Source organism: Cnephaeus nilssonii, assembly GCF_951640355.1.
Source record: "Cnephaeus nilssonii genome assembly, chromosome: X".
NCBI classification, from domain to species: domain Eukaryota; kingdom Metazoa; phylum Chordata; class Mammalia; order Chiroptera; family Vespertilionidae; genus Cnephaeus; species Cnephaeus nilssonii.
The window spans coordinates 79,376,146-79,392,929 of record NC_137071.1 but is presented as its reverse complement, the minus strand read 5'-3'; the positions used below and the strand labels follow the sequence as shown (position 1 = coordinate 79,392,929).

Below are 16,784 nucleotides of genomic sequence, written 5' to 3'. Positions count from 1 at the left end.
TCCAAAATTCAACCTGAAACTCTTCTAAAATGATCCGGAAGGATGATACCAAAACCACATATTATCAAGGGGGGGCTAATCAAATGTCACCTATCCAATTAAAGTAACCAAAACAGAAACCTTGATGCTATACCAAAGTGGAGGACAGCTTGATTTAAAGCAGAGGGATGTGTTTAGAGTTCTAATAGCGACATCTCCCTAGCTTTAACTTATAGATAATAGTCTCCTAAGAAAGAATGTGCCATACCCAAGCATGTGCCAACTTCAGCACTCAAGCAAATATAAAGTCTATGGAATAATTGTAACTATAAGACATCTGTGCCCTGCATGCTCTGGGCTCTGGCCAGAAGGCATCTGTTTCTGGCATCTTTTCTATTTTTCTATTGTCCCCTTTCTGATGTTTATTTATTATAAAGCAATATTATAATAATATCAAAGAAAATTTTAAAGGGAAAATAATTTGCATAATCCTACCACCCTAACACAACTGATTTCAATTATCTGTGTTCCCAGTCTTTTTCCATATGCACACTTATTTTTACATAGCTGTAATCCCTGTTTATGTTATTTAAAAGTGATTTATAGATTCTCTCTGAGAACTGGCAGCCTCATTAGAAATAAACAACCCATTGAGCAATGTAATATAATGTAATATAATTATTTACACAATTTTTGAGCTGAGAAATATTATTTATAGACAAACTTCTCCAACTATCAAAACATTTATACAGACAACAGGAAGCAATTTCATATTTCTTTTTCTTTTAGCAATGGAATGTGCTTCACAGGGGAAGGATAGAGTAGGAATCAGATGGTTAAACTCAAACGATGGAGTGAAATTCACAAGCCTGAAAGGAATCTGAATAACACAGTTAAATAATAAATACTTGAATTAAATCTTATTATATGACTTGGCCATCCAGTAGCCAAAATGTGACATGGACACACAAATATTTACAATGACACATAGATGAGATCAGCAAGAACGAAGTCATTACCCAACATGGTGACTGATTTGAGGAAATTGTGTCATCCAAAAATCCTCATGGGATTATGACAACGCACCGGATCCTTGTTACAACATTGGTGTTTTTTTTCTTTCTTAAATAAATAATCTCTACTGTGCTTCACACCCTTCCCTGACTTTCCCACTGCCCTATTCCAATCTCATGACATTTTAGAATGAACATTCAATCATGTGCCCTCATTATTACAGGGCACACTAGCAACTTTAAAGATCTGGATAGACTCACCTGTGTCAAGATGAGCTTTAAAAATATCCAGGGAAAGGGAATAAACTATGAACCATCTGGAATCCAAGTTGTTCAAATGTGAATTCTTCAGCATCATTTTCAGCTTCTCTCTTAATAATTATTAGAAATATGCATAACTCTCCAATGGGGGAAGGGACTTTAGAAACTGATTTTTATTTTAAATTTGACATAGATATAAATTTGTAAGAGTAAAGCCTATTGGGATATATTATAAAATCTTGGTACAGTGGGATGTGATAAAGTACCTGGCTCCTCATGGTTAATATGCTGAATTGAAAACATAAGAGAGCAGCCATTTCTCTGCCTACAGTGATATGAAGGATCACTGCTCCAGGTCTCCCCCCACCAAAAAAGGCCTTTATGATATAAAAGGGATGCTATTTGACAACTAGGAATTCCCAACCAGGTTTGAGGCTCTCTCCATTGGCAGGGTATAGTTATCAATGTACTAAATTCTTTTTGCATCCCATGTATTATTTCATTGAATTCCCTGACTATGAATGAAAAAAACACATTCAAATACTTAATTTTAAAATAAATAAAAATCAACACTCCCTTTTCTCTCATTAGGACAGTGTAGCATTAAAATATTCAGGCCCAGTCATGTTTTTGCAAAGTATAATATGGTATGCTTCAAATTAATATTTTCATTTGATTTTCTTTTCACATTTGTTGTTTTATCCCATTGTGGACATTTATGGGATGGGGGTTCAAGACCCTCCAAAATTTTATAGTTTAAGAAAATAGGAAATCCATCAGTGGTGTCATCACCTAAACATAAATATGCACTATATGGTTAGCAGAAACTCTAATGAAAGTACTTTCATTATAAGGCATAAATGGATGGTTAAATGGATGGATGTACCTTCGCAGAGAAGGAGAGAGGACCAAGGCATTGACCTCTTTCCTCCTCTTGCTTAATGTGGATAGGTTCTATTCAGATATACTACTAATCAAGAAGCTTTCTAAAACACAAATGGTTAGCTTTGCAAAGGCTTCGAGAAACAACTTTGCAGAATTTATAAAATTTGACAATTCTTTCAAAAGAGAAGCATATCCTTTTCTTTGCAGACATCCTCTAGATATTTTTCTACTCTCAGAAGATTCAGGAAGTGCCAACTGTTGATTTTTTAATAAATAGATACATGGTGAAATAGTAGTCAAATTTTCATATTTTCTCCAAGACACAAATGGAATTCAGTTGGACTTATATTTTTTGGGGTATATGATTGCATGCCCTAATTATTTTCACTGGAGAACTTCCAAGTCTTTATGAGCATGTTTCTGAAATTCAAAAGCCCAAAACACTAAGTATGAACACACTATATCCTGAAACAGAAATTGGTGGTATATAAAGAAAATTGAAACAAGTACTTATAGCCAAATGTTTATTGGGATATAGTTTTCACTGACCTCCCATTTCTTACAGTTGAATGCTTACAAAAAAATCTTTGTTCTCCAGATCGTTTTTAATTTTAAGATGTTATAAATTGTCAAAATAAACATTTTTTTATCCTAAGCAAATGTTAGCTAATGGGTTTGTTTCCCCCTGATGTGTCTATTTTAAGTGCATACATGTCATAAGCACAAGATAGGGTTAAATTAAGTATTTTTAATTTTTGTTTACTTATTGTCCAACAAGAATTTCAGTACTTCATACTTATTTTCCTTTTGGTTCTTGGATAGAGTCCCATCTTGGTTTAAGTATGGTTTCTCCTATGAGGATTTCCTAAGTTTGGGACCTGGACTCACTCATCAGGAGTCCCACAGTTTTGGTATGTCCTTTTTCACATATCATGAAGTTGAACAAGCTGATTTACATAAATGATAAATCAACTGCCTCTTAAGCATCATCATGAAAATGTGACAGGATTTCACCATCAGAGCTTTATTTATAGAGTTTTTAAAGCCTTTTCTGAACACACATATTGCTCCATGCTTTTGGAAAGTATCTTAACCTTTTGCACTCGGATGTCGAGTGTGACTTGACATGGTTAGCATCGGTAGCAGCTCATATGTCGAATTGTATTGAATGTATCAATAATTTGAAATATTAAAAAAATCCAAATAAATAAGTTTGTATGAAAAGAAACTCCAGTTTTTTATTCTACTGCTGCGATTTGTAAAATCTGGGGTATTTAAAAAATTAAATCCCGAGTAGAATAAAGGAATCGAGAAAAAAGCAAGCGAGTGCAAAGGGTTAAAAGAAACCTTTTCCAGTGCAAGTGCAGAAAAACAGGTACACAAACCAAGCCACCACTGTAGAAGAAGAATAAAAAAATTGCAATTCTATTAGGGCATGGACTTCCACATATTCACACAGTACTTGCTCTTTTTTGTTGTTGTTGTTCATTTGTTTGTTTGTTTGTTTTTGTGTTTTTATTTTTTATTTTATTTTTTGCTTTCTTTTTTAAAAAAACACGTTTTGACATCTTTTTTTTTTCTGGACATCTAATGACAATGCAAGTGAAAAACATCACATTGGGTAAGGAGCTTTGAAAGAGGTTTGAATGCAAGAGGGACTATTCTCTAACTTAAAAACAAACACAACACTATGAAGAGGGAGTGTGCACCTTTGAGAAACCTTTTTCTTCAAAGTGAATGCACAAAATGAGGGGATTCACTACTGGCTCTTTCGCTTCACGGTGGAAGTGACCACTTTATGGCCACTTCGACATTGCTGCCCTGTTTGGGCTGCGATTCAGGCTTACAAATAAATTACATAATCTTAGGGAGTAGGAAAAAGGCTTGTAAGAAGTATCTATTCATTAGAAAGTTAAATAACCCCCACCCCATTTGACTGTCGTTCTTCCTTCTTTCCTGTAGCAGAGTTTTATTTCAGTCTCACTCATGAGGGAGATGGTGCAGGGTAAGGCTTGCAGTCCTAGCGGCTGCTGTTCTTAATTGCTTCCTTTGCAGCGATAATCAGAGGAGTCAGGCTGGAGAGAGGCTTGGCTAATTTTAAAAATGGATGCTGCAAAAGAAAAAAAAAACACAAAGGAATAACTGGAATTCTTTCATCCAAACAAGTATATTACTTTACATTTTCAAGCAGCCATTTTTTTCATTAAAATGTATTTTGAGCACCCAATTAAAGATTATTTTATTAAAATAGTGCCAGCTTTTGTCCTTCAGGTGTTTTTTTTCCTTCAGTATTATGAAATACTCTGGAAGCTGACTGGCAGAGCTAGAAACTCAGAGTTGGGGTCCTGTAAAATCTCAGTGTTTAACAGTCTGACTTTCTGAATTTCTTAAACTTGTGATTTTATTAAGAGCAGCTCACATGCTTGAAAAAATGTCTTTAACCTTGACCCTGAAAATAGTGGCTTCCTAACTGATAAATCCAATACTATGCCTCCACCATTTCTCTTTTGGACTCTCTATAGTACTTAATACAAGTGAACATCTATTCCTTCTTTGAGATGGTTTCCTCTTTGGGGGCCTGTGACATTTACTATCTTGATTCTTTTCCACAAGCATGCTCACTGACTACTCCCTCCCTATCTTCTTCCCTGTTTTCACCTCCATCTACCTCCCACATACTAGAACTTAGCTCTCAGCATCCTCTCTTTCTAATTTAATTCATTTGAGAGATCATTCCCTTTCATGGTTTCAACCTCTCATCAGTTTTAGGGAAATTACTCCCAAATCTATATTTTATGACCTGATCTCTTTCCTTAATTTTGGTCCTATTTTTTCCAATTGCCTACTGGATATTTCCTTTTAAATGTTCTGTCACCTTGAATTTAACATTTAAAAATATATGTTAAGATACCACACAGGTTCCTCTTGTGTGATGTAAACCATAGGGGCTTTGGATTCAGAGCACCTAAATTCAATCATCTTCTTTGCTTCTTACAATGGTTAAATCAGGTAAGGTAAATAACAGTTACTTGTAAACTACACAGAAGCAAAGACATGTTACCATTGCATTATCCTATATCACTTTGGCTTTTATTGAATGCTACCAGTGATTATATATTCTGAAGTCATTTTTATCTTCTTCTATCTTATGTTCTATGTGAAATCAGCTATCAAGTACCTTCTTCTCAATGCTTCTTATAATGATCTCTTGCTTTCCCTAGCTCAGGTCTAATCAACTTTAATTCTGAACTATAACTATAATTCCCCCTTGATCTCCCCCCTCCATTTTTAAATGGTGCTATTTTTTATTGCATACTACCAGATAAATTTTCCTAAACAAAGCTTTCATCATTTGATTCCCTCTGATATCTTCAGTATTTCCCCACTGTCTACAGTCCCAACTCTAGCCTGGTGTCAATACGCTCTTGTGATTTTATCTCCTGTAACTTCCCACTTGAACTCTTCAGCTATACTTTCTGTTTTCTGTTCCCTTAAACCTTGCCTACATACTTTTGGTCACACTATAGTTCTGCCATTTGTAATTCCTGCCCCCTTTTTCTTCAACCTATCTAAAACTGATCTGTCCTTCAAAACCCAGCAGAACTCCTTCCTGTTTATAGATATTTTCTGATCACCTATAGAATCATGGCTGTCACTTGGTTTGAATGAGTCTCGAAACAACCTTGCATATTTTTTTGTACCCAAGGAGATTGTGAACCTCTGGAGAGGAGAAATCACACCCTTAAGAGGTTTGTATCACCCACTGCACTTAAGCCTTGCAAATAGGAGTTTCTCAATAAATATCAATTAATGGACAGAGGACTGTAGGCCATATAGAAAGTCACACAAATACTTAATACCTATGTCTTGTCTCAAGCATTCCAGTGGTGTGAATATCATGCAACTCTTTCCTTTCTAATCTCTCACATGATCTCACTCATATTTGGGATATAATGATCAACACAATTTGATAAACAAGAATAGATCCAGAGACAAATGGCAGGGGGGTTAGAGAGCAACCAAAGGACTTGTATGCATGCATATTAGCATAACCAATGGACACAGACACTGGGGCGCTTGGGGGCTTGGCAGGGTGAGAATAGCTGGGGGGGGGTAAATTGGGGGAAAAGGAGACATATGTAAAACTTTAGACAATAAAAATAAATAAATAAACTGGGCATAAATAGGCTCAAGTCAGAGAATGAAGTTATATGGACTTAAGGCGATATATGGGTTATTGCTAATATATACAGTATACTAGAGGCCTGGTGCACAAAATTCATGCATGGGAGGTGGTGTCCCTCAGCCCGGCCTGCACCCTCCCCCTCTCAGGGGATGTCTGACTGCTGGTTTAACCCTATCCCTGGGATTGGGCCTAAACTGGCAGTCAGACTTCCCTCTCACAATACAGGACCACTGGCTCCTAACTGCTCACCTGCCTGCCTGCCTGATTGCCCCTAACTGCTTCTGCCTGCCAGCCTGATCACCCCCTAACCACTCCCCTGCCAGCCTGATAGCCCCTAACTGCCCTCCCCTGCTAGCCTGATCACCCGAAAATGCCCTCCCCTGGCAGCCTGATCGCCCCCAACTGTGCTCCCCTGGCAGCCTGATTGCTCACTACTGCCCTCCACTGCTGGCCTGATGGCCCCCAACTGCCCTCCCCTGCCAAGACCCGCTTTCTCCGCCAGGACCCGCCTCTTCTGCGCAAAGTGGCAGAGAGGCCAGGACTGGCCTCTTCCACACTGTGCAGAGATGCAGGACCCCCAGGCCTCACTGCACAGAGCAGCTGCCAGGCCCCGCCTCGACTGTGAGTACGGGCATCTTGTGGTGACCATCTTGTGGCGATGTTGCTTGAGGGCATCGTGTGCTTTTATTATATAGGAAACAAATATCTTCATTTATCTTTGGAACATGCATCAGGGGGTATATATGGGGTAGTGGGAAGAGTGAAAAGATGTACAAGTGAAGCACTCAAAAGTTCAGATTTTTCATCTGTAATTTGAGATGGGATTAATTAGAGGATTAATAAGAAACCATTTCAGATTTGACATTGTAGGTTTCTATGACAGCCTGTGAAATAAAGGTAGCAAAAAAGAAAAGGTGTAGCTTCCTCAATTCCTTCAAGTTGGTTTATCCCTGGTGTGATTTGGGTTGGGGTAGGATATTTTTTGCCTATCTCAGGAGGGAGTTCAGGAGTAATGGAAATATTTTTGTTTTATTTTTGTTTTTGCCTTGAATGGAATCCATGGTTGTATCTTTTGTTTAAATTGAGTATGTGGTCAAAGTCAGAGAGACAACAATCAGTCATTACTCTTGAATGTTACATAGCTTGATACATTTCCCTGAGGAACAGTCCCCAGCAGTGAAGGTACATATGTAATCCTGAGCATGTGTTGCTTTATCAATATAGGTATGGACATACCTTGTTTTATTGCACTTCACTTTATTGCACTTGATGGATGTTGCATTTTTTTTGGTAAATTGAGGGTAAGACTTCTCATCAACAAAAATATTATGACTCACTTTATTGTTATATTGGCTTTATTGTGGTGGTCTGGAACCAAACTTGCAATATCTCTGAGCTATTCCTGAGATATTTCTCTAAACTGGTTTGTGTGTTTGTGTGGTGGAAAGTCAGACAATCCAGGGCTCAAATCCCAGTTTACCACTCAATAGCTATGTGTGCCTCAATTTTTACATCTGTAACTTGGGATAATAACACCTGCCCTATAGAGCTGTTATAAGAATTAAATGAGATAATGTGGGTAAATAATTTGGTAAATCATAGGTACTAATTATTATTGTATATACTAATCCCTGAGAGCCATGAAAAGGACAAATGGTTACATAGACACTCACCACTGGATGTTACTCACACAGGCAAGCAGGTGCCTGCCATTTGGCATCACAAGCAAAGGGGCTTTGATCAGTAAAGCTTTAGAGTAGCAAATGCTATGGAAATAATTGCATAGTTATGTAGAGAATTACCTCCAGCCAAGAGCACCTGCATACAACATCCAGGAGCACAAGTAAAGTTTAGAACAAAACAGCAACACCAGAGATTCAAATTGTTTTTTTTCCTTCCAAAAATAAGACTCCAGGAAGAGCAAAATAGTTTTATAGTTTAAATTGCCAACTTTTCAGAAGAAAGGAAACATGTCAATCAGTCATGTACCAGATGCATGTCTATACTTATGTGCCTGTGGTCTATAGCATAACTCTCACTAGACATCTCTTGACAGAGTTCTCTTGCTGTCGCACATTGAAGTTATAAAAGCCCAATATAATGACTCTTTGTACTTGTCTTATTTTATTTTCACCTGCAAAAGCTCCTTGGCAGATCCTCGCCTATCCACATCCATCTCGAGACAGCGATTTAAAAAGTCACGGAATACAGCCGACAGTCTTTCTGGATTCTGGAGTTCTGGGGTTCCATTAGTAGCTATCAGATATAATGCCTATAAAAAATTATAGAAATCTATTCAGCACATACATATTAGGATTATTAGTTGGCATAGAAGGTACAAATCCAGTTTCTTCTGGTTTATACAGTAGATCTTAAAAATTATAGTATACATAATGGCATTGACATATATTTCAAAGTTTCTATAACATTTAGAAATTATTACTCTTGGCAGTAACTAAGATGACAGTGAGATGCCCCACCACACCGCCCCCCCAAATTGGAAATAGGGTTATGAGGTTGTTCTGTGAAAGTTAAACCAGTAAAAATCCTTATACTATAATGAATGTGTGATGAACCACCTAGAAAATTAAACCAAAAATTTCCTGTGAATCTGTGACTCTAAAGAGTTGGTGAACACATATACATCTCATCATGTTGACCTGAGTATATATAACCTCTGGAAGGCATGGTTGCAAAGGTGATTGTAATTTATTAAGTGTTTATCTTGTTTAAAGAATATTTGTGAGCAGCCCAGGGATGAACAGAGTCCAGTACAGAGTTAGAGAACTACAAAAAGAACCAGAAGATGGCAGTGCCTGGATGAGGAGTAACCTCTGGGGCCTAAAAAATCAAGTACTTTTGTACTGTGGCAAATGTATGTCTAAAGATTTTAATTAGAATCCCCCTGAAGGTCTACCTATGAGGAAAAACTGACATTAATAGTCCTGGAACCAGATAGTTATGTATCCTGCTATAAAATAATAAGTTGCAAATAATACTGAAATCACTGTTGTGTAAGGCTATCAGTGAGAGATATCTATATATTCATGGTTTGTTGACAAAACCAAAGACCCCAGGCAGAGAGTCAGACCCAAGACCATGATTAAGTCACAAAGCCCATCATTCAAAGGCTCTTGACAGCCAAAAAAAAAACCAAAACAAAACAAAAAAAACAACAACCTGGAAATTCATTATTATCCTCTAAGCAAATAATTCTAGGGCATTAAGTATGCATAAGGTATTATATTAGACATTGGATATCAAAAGATGAGTAGAGAATGTCCTATATTCAAAGGTCACACAATTTAGGGAGAGAGACATAGAGACATAGAGAGACATAGAGACATATAGAGACATAGAGAGATATAGAGACACAGAGAGACATAGAGAGACATTGAGAGATAGAGAGACATAGAGACATAGAGAGACATAGAGAGACATAGAGACATAGAGAGATTCAATACAGTGAGATAAGACCCAATCAAGGAACTTAGCAAGTTGTATTCAATACAGTGAGGGAGAGAGACATAGAGAGATTCAATACAGTGAGATAAGACCTAATCAAGGAACTTAGCAAGTGTTAAGTAAACACAAGGATAAAGCAATTTACACCAGAGCTCAGAGAAAACTTCATATAGGAGGTTGGCATCAGAACAGCATCTTGAAGGTTAAGTAGGAGTTTTCCTGCAGGTATTGCCACCAGGGTTATCCTGCCTATGCAACCAATCCCTTAAATACTTTGAAGATATGCTCCCTCCTGAACTTGCTTGGGCTTTGCAGCAAATTATCAATCCCTTTTCCTCTTCCCCACTATGGCTCCTAATAGTTTTATTAAAAATACTGGAGGCCCTGTGCACGAATTTGTGCACAGATGGGGTCTGGCTGGCCCACCCTGATAGGGGCTGATGGGGGCTGGGCCAGCTGAGGGGGAGGGGATACAGGAGGTTGGCCGGCCGGCCCGGCCCCCAAACGGGCTGGTTGGCAGCTGCAGTGTATGTCATAGCAATCAGTCACTCCAGTCGTTCTGGTCGTTCTGGTAATTCTAGTCACTTGGCTTTTATATATATATAGATTTCTATCACCCTGGCTAGTTGTCCAGTGGTTAGAGGGTCAGTCAAGTACTGAAGGGCCTCAGTTTTGATTCCAGTCAAGGGCACATACTTAGGTTGCAGGCACAATCGCCGCCCTGTTCAGGGCTTGCACTGGAAGTAACCAATCGATGTGTCTCTCTCACATTGGTGTTTCTCTCTCTCTGTCTCTCCCCATTCTCCCTCCCTTCCACTCTCTATAAGAATCAATGGAAAAAATACCCTTGGGTGAGGATTAACAATAATAATAATAAATTCTTTAAAACTGTATTTTTATCAAAGTCATTTTCCAGGCCAATTTTCAACAGCTGGTGAGAACATCTCCTTTCCAGAAACTTCCACATATATACTTTAGAAAGGGTTAAGAAAGACTGCTTAATCCAGTGGCCATCAACCTATCAACCTATAGAGTGCACTAGAATAAACTAGAGGGCTTGTTAAAGCCCAGATTCCTGGGTCACCCCATTGTAAATCAGATTCAGTAAATCCAGAGAGAGGCCCAAGAATTTTCATTCTAATAAGTTCCCTATTGATCCTGAAGTTGCTGGTTCCAGGACTACACTCTGAGAAGTGGCTTATTCCACCCAGCTAATTAAGCAGCAGGCTAGACTAGAGGTTCCCACAATCACCTGGGGAGATTTAAAAAAATTCGCCATACCCAGTTCTCAGCCAATATCAATGAAATAAAAATCTCTGGGAGTGGAACTCAGGCATTGGTATTTTTTAAGCTCTCCAGGAGATTCCAATTTATAGCAAACATTGAAAACCACTGGTCAAGGACTTGCAGCCTGTTTAGTAACTCATAAGTACATCTAATTCAAGAGCCACAAAGTCCCATAGAGGGGGATTCTCTTGCATAGTAATGAGTGAGAATTACAATGCCACATGTTTCTACAGAGTGAGATGAAACTTTTTTCCCTCCCCAGGATATTAAAAAAAGCCCGCATTTAAATACACCCTACTCCAAACAACTTCCTGTCCTTCACTCCTCCTATCTAATTTTAAATTCCTTTATTGATGAACAGCAAATGCACGTGGCAGCTATTAGAACTTCCATGCCATATACAAGTCAGTGGCAAATCTAGTTTTGACTAAAAGGAGGTAGTATAGAAAAAGAATCCATAAACTGGCTTTTAGGAAGGTATTGATTGGGGTAAAATCAAATGGTGCACATTCACAGCAGATAAAGTTCAAACAGTGTTTTTAGTTCTTGGATAATTAGTGCTTGAAGCACATGTCCTCACAAAAGCATCTTAGTTCCCTCATTAAAAGAAAATTGGTTAATGCAAATTACATTTGCTGCCTCCTCCCAAAACTCTTATTTCAACTGGCCACGATTCTGCCAAACTCTCTGTCCTTTGCTTGCCTGCTTTCTGCTCTGTAGCCAAACCCAGTCCTAAACAAACACATTTCTTTTCCTTCTTTACACTCTGTAGATCTTTTTGCAAATTATACTGTTTCATTTTCTACATTTTTGTTTAGTATTCTTAGCTTAATTCATTCTACTCCATATAATCTTGGTCCTCACAAGTACACATGCTTCTCTGTCTTTCTCACCTCTCTCAATCCATGTCTAATTAAATCAGGGAATGCATGTCCCTCTTTCCATTCCATTTATGAAAAAAAACACAACAACACTTTGATAATAGTTGTGAAGGCTGAATGGTGTTAGTGATACAGTGTAGCCAGAAAGTCCTGTAATTTTTAAGGAAAATCAGAAGTAATAAAGGAACAAGTGCTATGAACCTCTGCAGCACTTCAAAGAGTGCATATGTCCTCTTCTGAATTTCTATAAAAACAATGGCTGTGGTTTTTGTTGGGGGTGGGGGTGGGGCCAAGGGTGGTGGGGAGGGGGTCTGGGTTGGGAACCTAATAGATGACTCCTTCAGGTTAAAAAGTGCTATGTAATAACTTAATCAATAAAGAAATAAAAAAAGAAAAATAAATAAATAAATAAAAATGCTGATCTGCTTACCCTCGTCCCCCATTTAGGTATCAAATGCAAGACTGCCTTTTACTCAATACTATATCAAATATTGTTTGATGTTTTAAAAAATTCTTCAGAAATATTATTTTGAGGACTGCATAATAGTTCAGCATGGGGATATACTATAGTTAATATTGTTGATATGATTTTAAAAGGTTGAAAGGAAGCACCAATATGTTAACAGTGGTTCTCTCTGGGTGGTAGGATTATTGGTGACTTAATTTTTAAAACATATTTTTCAATTTTCCAAATTTTCTACAATTTAATTATTTTATAATTGTAAAACATTACTTAAAAATAAAATTAAAAGGCTGTGCTGTCCAATTTACAGAAAAATCCTTATCTATTTCTCTCTGTCTTCCTAGGTTTCAACCTGCTTTTCATCAAGTACTACCACTTGAAGGAAACAAAAAGCCAGATGATTTCTTTTTCAATGGTTGTTTTCCTTTTAGTTGTAACAGTAATATTTTCAAATAATTTCCATTACAAAAATCCACACTTTCAGTTATATTATGGTCTACACTGGCCTTTTTGGACTAGCCTGGGAACCTTCTCACTATGCATAATGCCAGTTCTATGAGAACATGCACTCTTAGTTTCAAATAATTAACTTAAAATTAACTTTTGGAACACATCCTGTGCATCAGCTGTAAAAGGAAAATTGCTGCCCACAGTCCTGCATATAAGAGGCAAATACAGTTGTAGCCAATACAACAATCACAGCAAAAAAGAATTTTACTAGCAAAGTTAAGTCTTAGATGAGGACAGATTGAGGAAAACATATCCAGGCATGAATGATCACATTTTGGTTTTATCTGAGTTAGTGAAAACTCAAGTAAAGTGAGCGGGTAGTTAGAAATTAGACTAGAGATTTCCTTTTTAGTTGGTTGCTTCCTTTTATTATTACTTTTTTATTAAGGTATTACATATGTATCCTTATACCCCATTGCCTCCCCCACCCCCTTTCTGCTCATGCCCTCACCCCCCCCCCCGGTGTCTGTGTCCATTGGTTATGCTTATATGCATGCATACAAGTCCTTTGGTTGATCCATCCCCCTTCCCACAACCCTCCCCTGCCTTCCCTCTGAGTTTTGACGATTTGATCGATGATTCTCTGTCTCTGGATCTGTTTTTGTTCATCAGTTTAGTTGGGTGCTTCTTAGGAAACCAAAAATCATTCTTGAATCCTCCTTCCTCAACCAGCAACCTTCCTCTTCCCCACCCTTACTATAATCAGTCTACTAGCTTCTGTTAATTCAACCTACAGAAATGTCTTTCATATTCATCCATTTCTCTTTATAACCACTGTCTCTGCTTAAGTTTGAGTTTCTCTCAGGCTGTTCCATAGCCTCCAGATTGGTTTTCTTTACTCAAGCCTTTTTATTCTTCAGTCCAGTCTCCTTACCAAGCTATCCCATCAGAGATCTCATCATGTGATCCGTCTTTTTGCTTTGAAAAAAGTTAGTGGATCCCCATGATTCATTGATGTGGTTTTCAATTGGGTTACCCAAAATTCCCCTAAGGGCAGCTAAGAGGAAAAATAGGTGGAAGAGGGAGATAGCTGTAGAGATTCTAGGACCCTCTACCCACACATATCTGTTTCAATCTAAAAAACATTTCCTTTTTCACTATTTATTTATGCTTCCAAAACAAAGTTTCATTTGAACTATTGATCCAGAGGACATAGTAAAGATTCCTGAGCAAGGCATATAACGCCCTTAATGATTTGACACCTGCTCACTCTTCCTGCCCGTATCTGTTTTCTTCTCACCCTGGAGTTATTCTTAGTCCCCACCCCCACACACATGCACATGTTGGTCAAAGCTATACACACCAATCCTATCTAATAAATATGGAATATGCTAATTGACCATCACATGTTTACAAAGATGGTGGCGCCCACAGCCAATAAGGAGGGAATATGCTAATTGACTGCCACACCCTCAAAGATGGCGGTGCCCACAGCCACAAGATGGCGGCACCCAGTCTCCTCACCTGGGGCGGCAGGTGTGTGGCATGGCCAGGCCTTCCCCCAGTGGGTCTGGCCACTCCGTGCACCTGTCTCCAGAGTTCCCCAGTCCCCTCAGCCCCTCAGCCACACAGGGCCGGCTCGAGGCCCAGGGAAGCCACGGATGTTGGCTGCCCAGCTGACATCTGAGGCACAGGCAAGACTCGGATGTCAGCTGCCCAGCTGCCCAGGGCAGACCCGAGGTGTAGGCAAGCCTCTGATGGCAGCTGCCCAGCTGCTCAGGGCTGCCCAAGGCTCAGGTAACCAGGGCCGTCCAAGGCTTGCACTGCAGGCAGTGGCAACAGCAGAGGTGTGATGGGGGTGTCGCCTTACCCTGATTGCCTGGTCGCCTCCCGCCCCTGAAGGCTCCGAGACTGTGAGAGGGGGCAGGCCAGGCTGAGGGACCCCCCTCCAGTGCATGAATTTTCATTCACTGGGCCTCTAGTCCTATATAATAAAAGGGTAATATGCAAATAGACCAAACAGAAGAACAACCAATCAAAGTGTAGCATGCTAATGAGGGGAGAACCAAGATGGCGGCATAGGTAAACACCTTGTACTTGCTGCCTCTCACGACCACATCAAAACTAAACTAAAAGACAAAACAAATATCATGCAGAACCACGGGAAAGCTGGCTGAGTAGAAGTTCTACAACTAGAAGGAAAGAAAAAAGCACATTAAGACTGGTAGAATGTGCGGAGGTGCGGAGGTGGAGAGACACATGCGAAACGGGCTGGCAACTGGGTGCACTGTTGTTTTTTCAATCAAGAGGGAGATACAAGCTCCCGATTGCTCTGAACTCCAGTTCTGGGTGAGAACCTGGGGACCCAGACTCATATGTGGAGAAACTGGACTGTCTGGCATCAGGCCAGAATGCGAGGGTGGCTTTCGCTCAGAGGAGCTTGCAGCAATCATTGTTCCTGCATGGAGGCGCAGGATGCAGAGACATGGGGTCCTCCCCGGTGCAGGTATGACTGGCAGCCATTGCTGTTTGCTCCACCCTGGTGATTCCCTGAGACCCTGCCCCACCCAATTTACAACCCCACCCAAGCTGTGTGCAGAGGCTTTTGCATATGAATTGCCTATCCTTCTTCAACCTAAAACCTAACAAACTGCAGCTGAGTCAGAGAGCTCCAAAGCTTCCAAAAGAAGGCCCAAGGCCCGGCAGCAGCAGCGTGCCCTGCTTCACAGCTGGGACTCATCTGGGAATTTTCAAACTCCAAATAAAGAGGAGGAATCTGAAGATATCTCTGTAGCTCCTACTGGGTGGCCTCAAGCAGTGGCTGACTTTGCACCTCCTTGGAGATGCAAGTGCCAGTGTACCCAGTGGTCAGTGTGAGACCATACCAGATTACAACTCTTCACATCCATAAGTGACACACTCAAGGGGCAGACTCGGTGAACACCAAAGCCCCACTGAAGCAAGTCTTGCCCCATAAGGGTGTCTCCAGCACAGCAATTCTTCCACTATAGACACAGCTGGTCCTCACAGCCAATTGGCCTGGAGATCAATTCCTCCCAGTAATACTAACAGAAATCAGGGCTTAACTATAACAAGACTGTGCACCCTGCCAACAAAGGGGTGCACAAAGAGTGTCCACCTCAGGTGATTGGGGAGGCTGAACCACTGGGCCCTATAGGACACCTACCACACAAAGCCGCTCTATCAACACAGGGAAGCAGCCAAAATGTGGAGACAAAGAAACAGGTCACAAATGAAAGAAATGGAGGAAAGCAAACAACTGGATATAGAGTTCAAATCAACAGTTATAAGGTTACTCAAGAGTCTTCTAGAAACCTCTGAGGAACTTACTGAGACCTTCAAGGATCTTAGTGAGAATGCCAAAAAAAAAAAAAAAAGAAAAGAAAAAAGAAAGGACCAGTCAGAAATTAAGCATACACTGAATGAAATAAAGAATAATATATAGAAATTCAACAGTAGACTAGAGGATCCCAAGAATCAAGTCAAAGATTTGAAATACAAGGAAGCAAAAAACACCCAACTGGAAGAGCAAAAAGAAAAAAAGAATCCAAAAATTTGAGGATATTGTAAGGAGCCTCTGAGACAACTTCAAACGTACCAACATCCAAATTATGAGGGTGCCAGGAGAAGAAAGAGAGCAAGATATTGAAAACCTATTTGAAGAAATATAGACTTACAAGTCCAGGAAGCACAGAGAACCCCAAACAAGAGGAACCCAAAGAGGACCACACCAAGACACATCATAATTAAAATGCCACGGGCAAAAGACAAAGAGAGACTCTTGAAAGCAGCAAGAGAAAAACAGTTAGTTACCTACAAGGGAGTACCCATATAACTGTCAGCTGATTTCTCAACAGAAACTATGCAGGCCAGAAGGGAGTGGCAAGAAATAT

General features: G+C 39.5%; 1 protein-coding gene across 1 annotated transcript in view; it reads right to left on the bottom strand.

The window, feature by feature from the left end:
- Positions 1 to 3,799: 3,799 nt before the first annotated feature.
- PAK3 (p21 (RAC1) activated kinase 3) overlaps positions 3,800 to 16,784 on the bottom strand; it is a 411,616-nt gene continuing 398,631 nt past the window's right edge. The window contains exons 17-18 of the mRNA XM_079765689.1: positions 8,459 to 8,596; positions 3,800 to 4,248 (exon numbers count right to left, since the gene is read on the bottom strand). Of these exons, the coding sequence (XP_079621815.1) occupies positions 4,159 to 4,248; positions 8,459 to 8,596 (228 nt within the window). The 3' untranslated portion in view covers positions 3,800 to 4,158. The remainder of the gene's footprint in view (positions 4,249 to 8,458; positions 8,597 to 16,784) is intronic.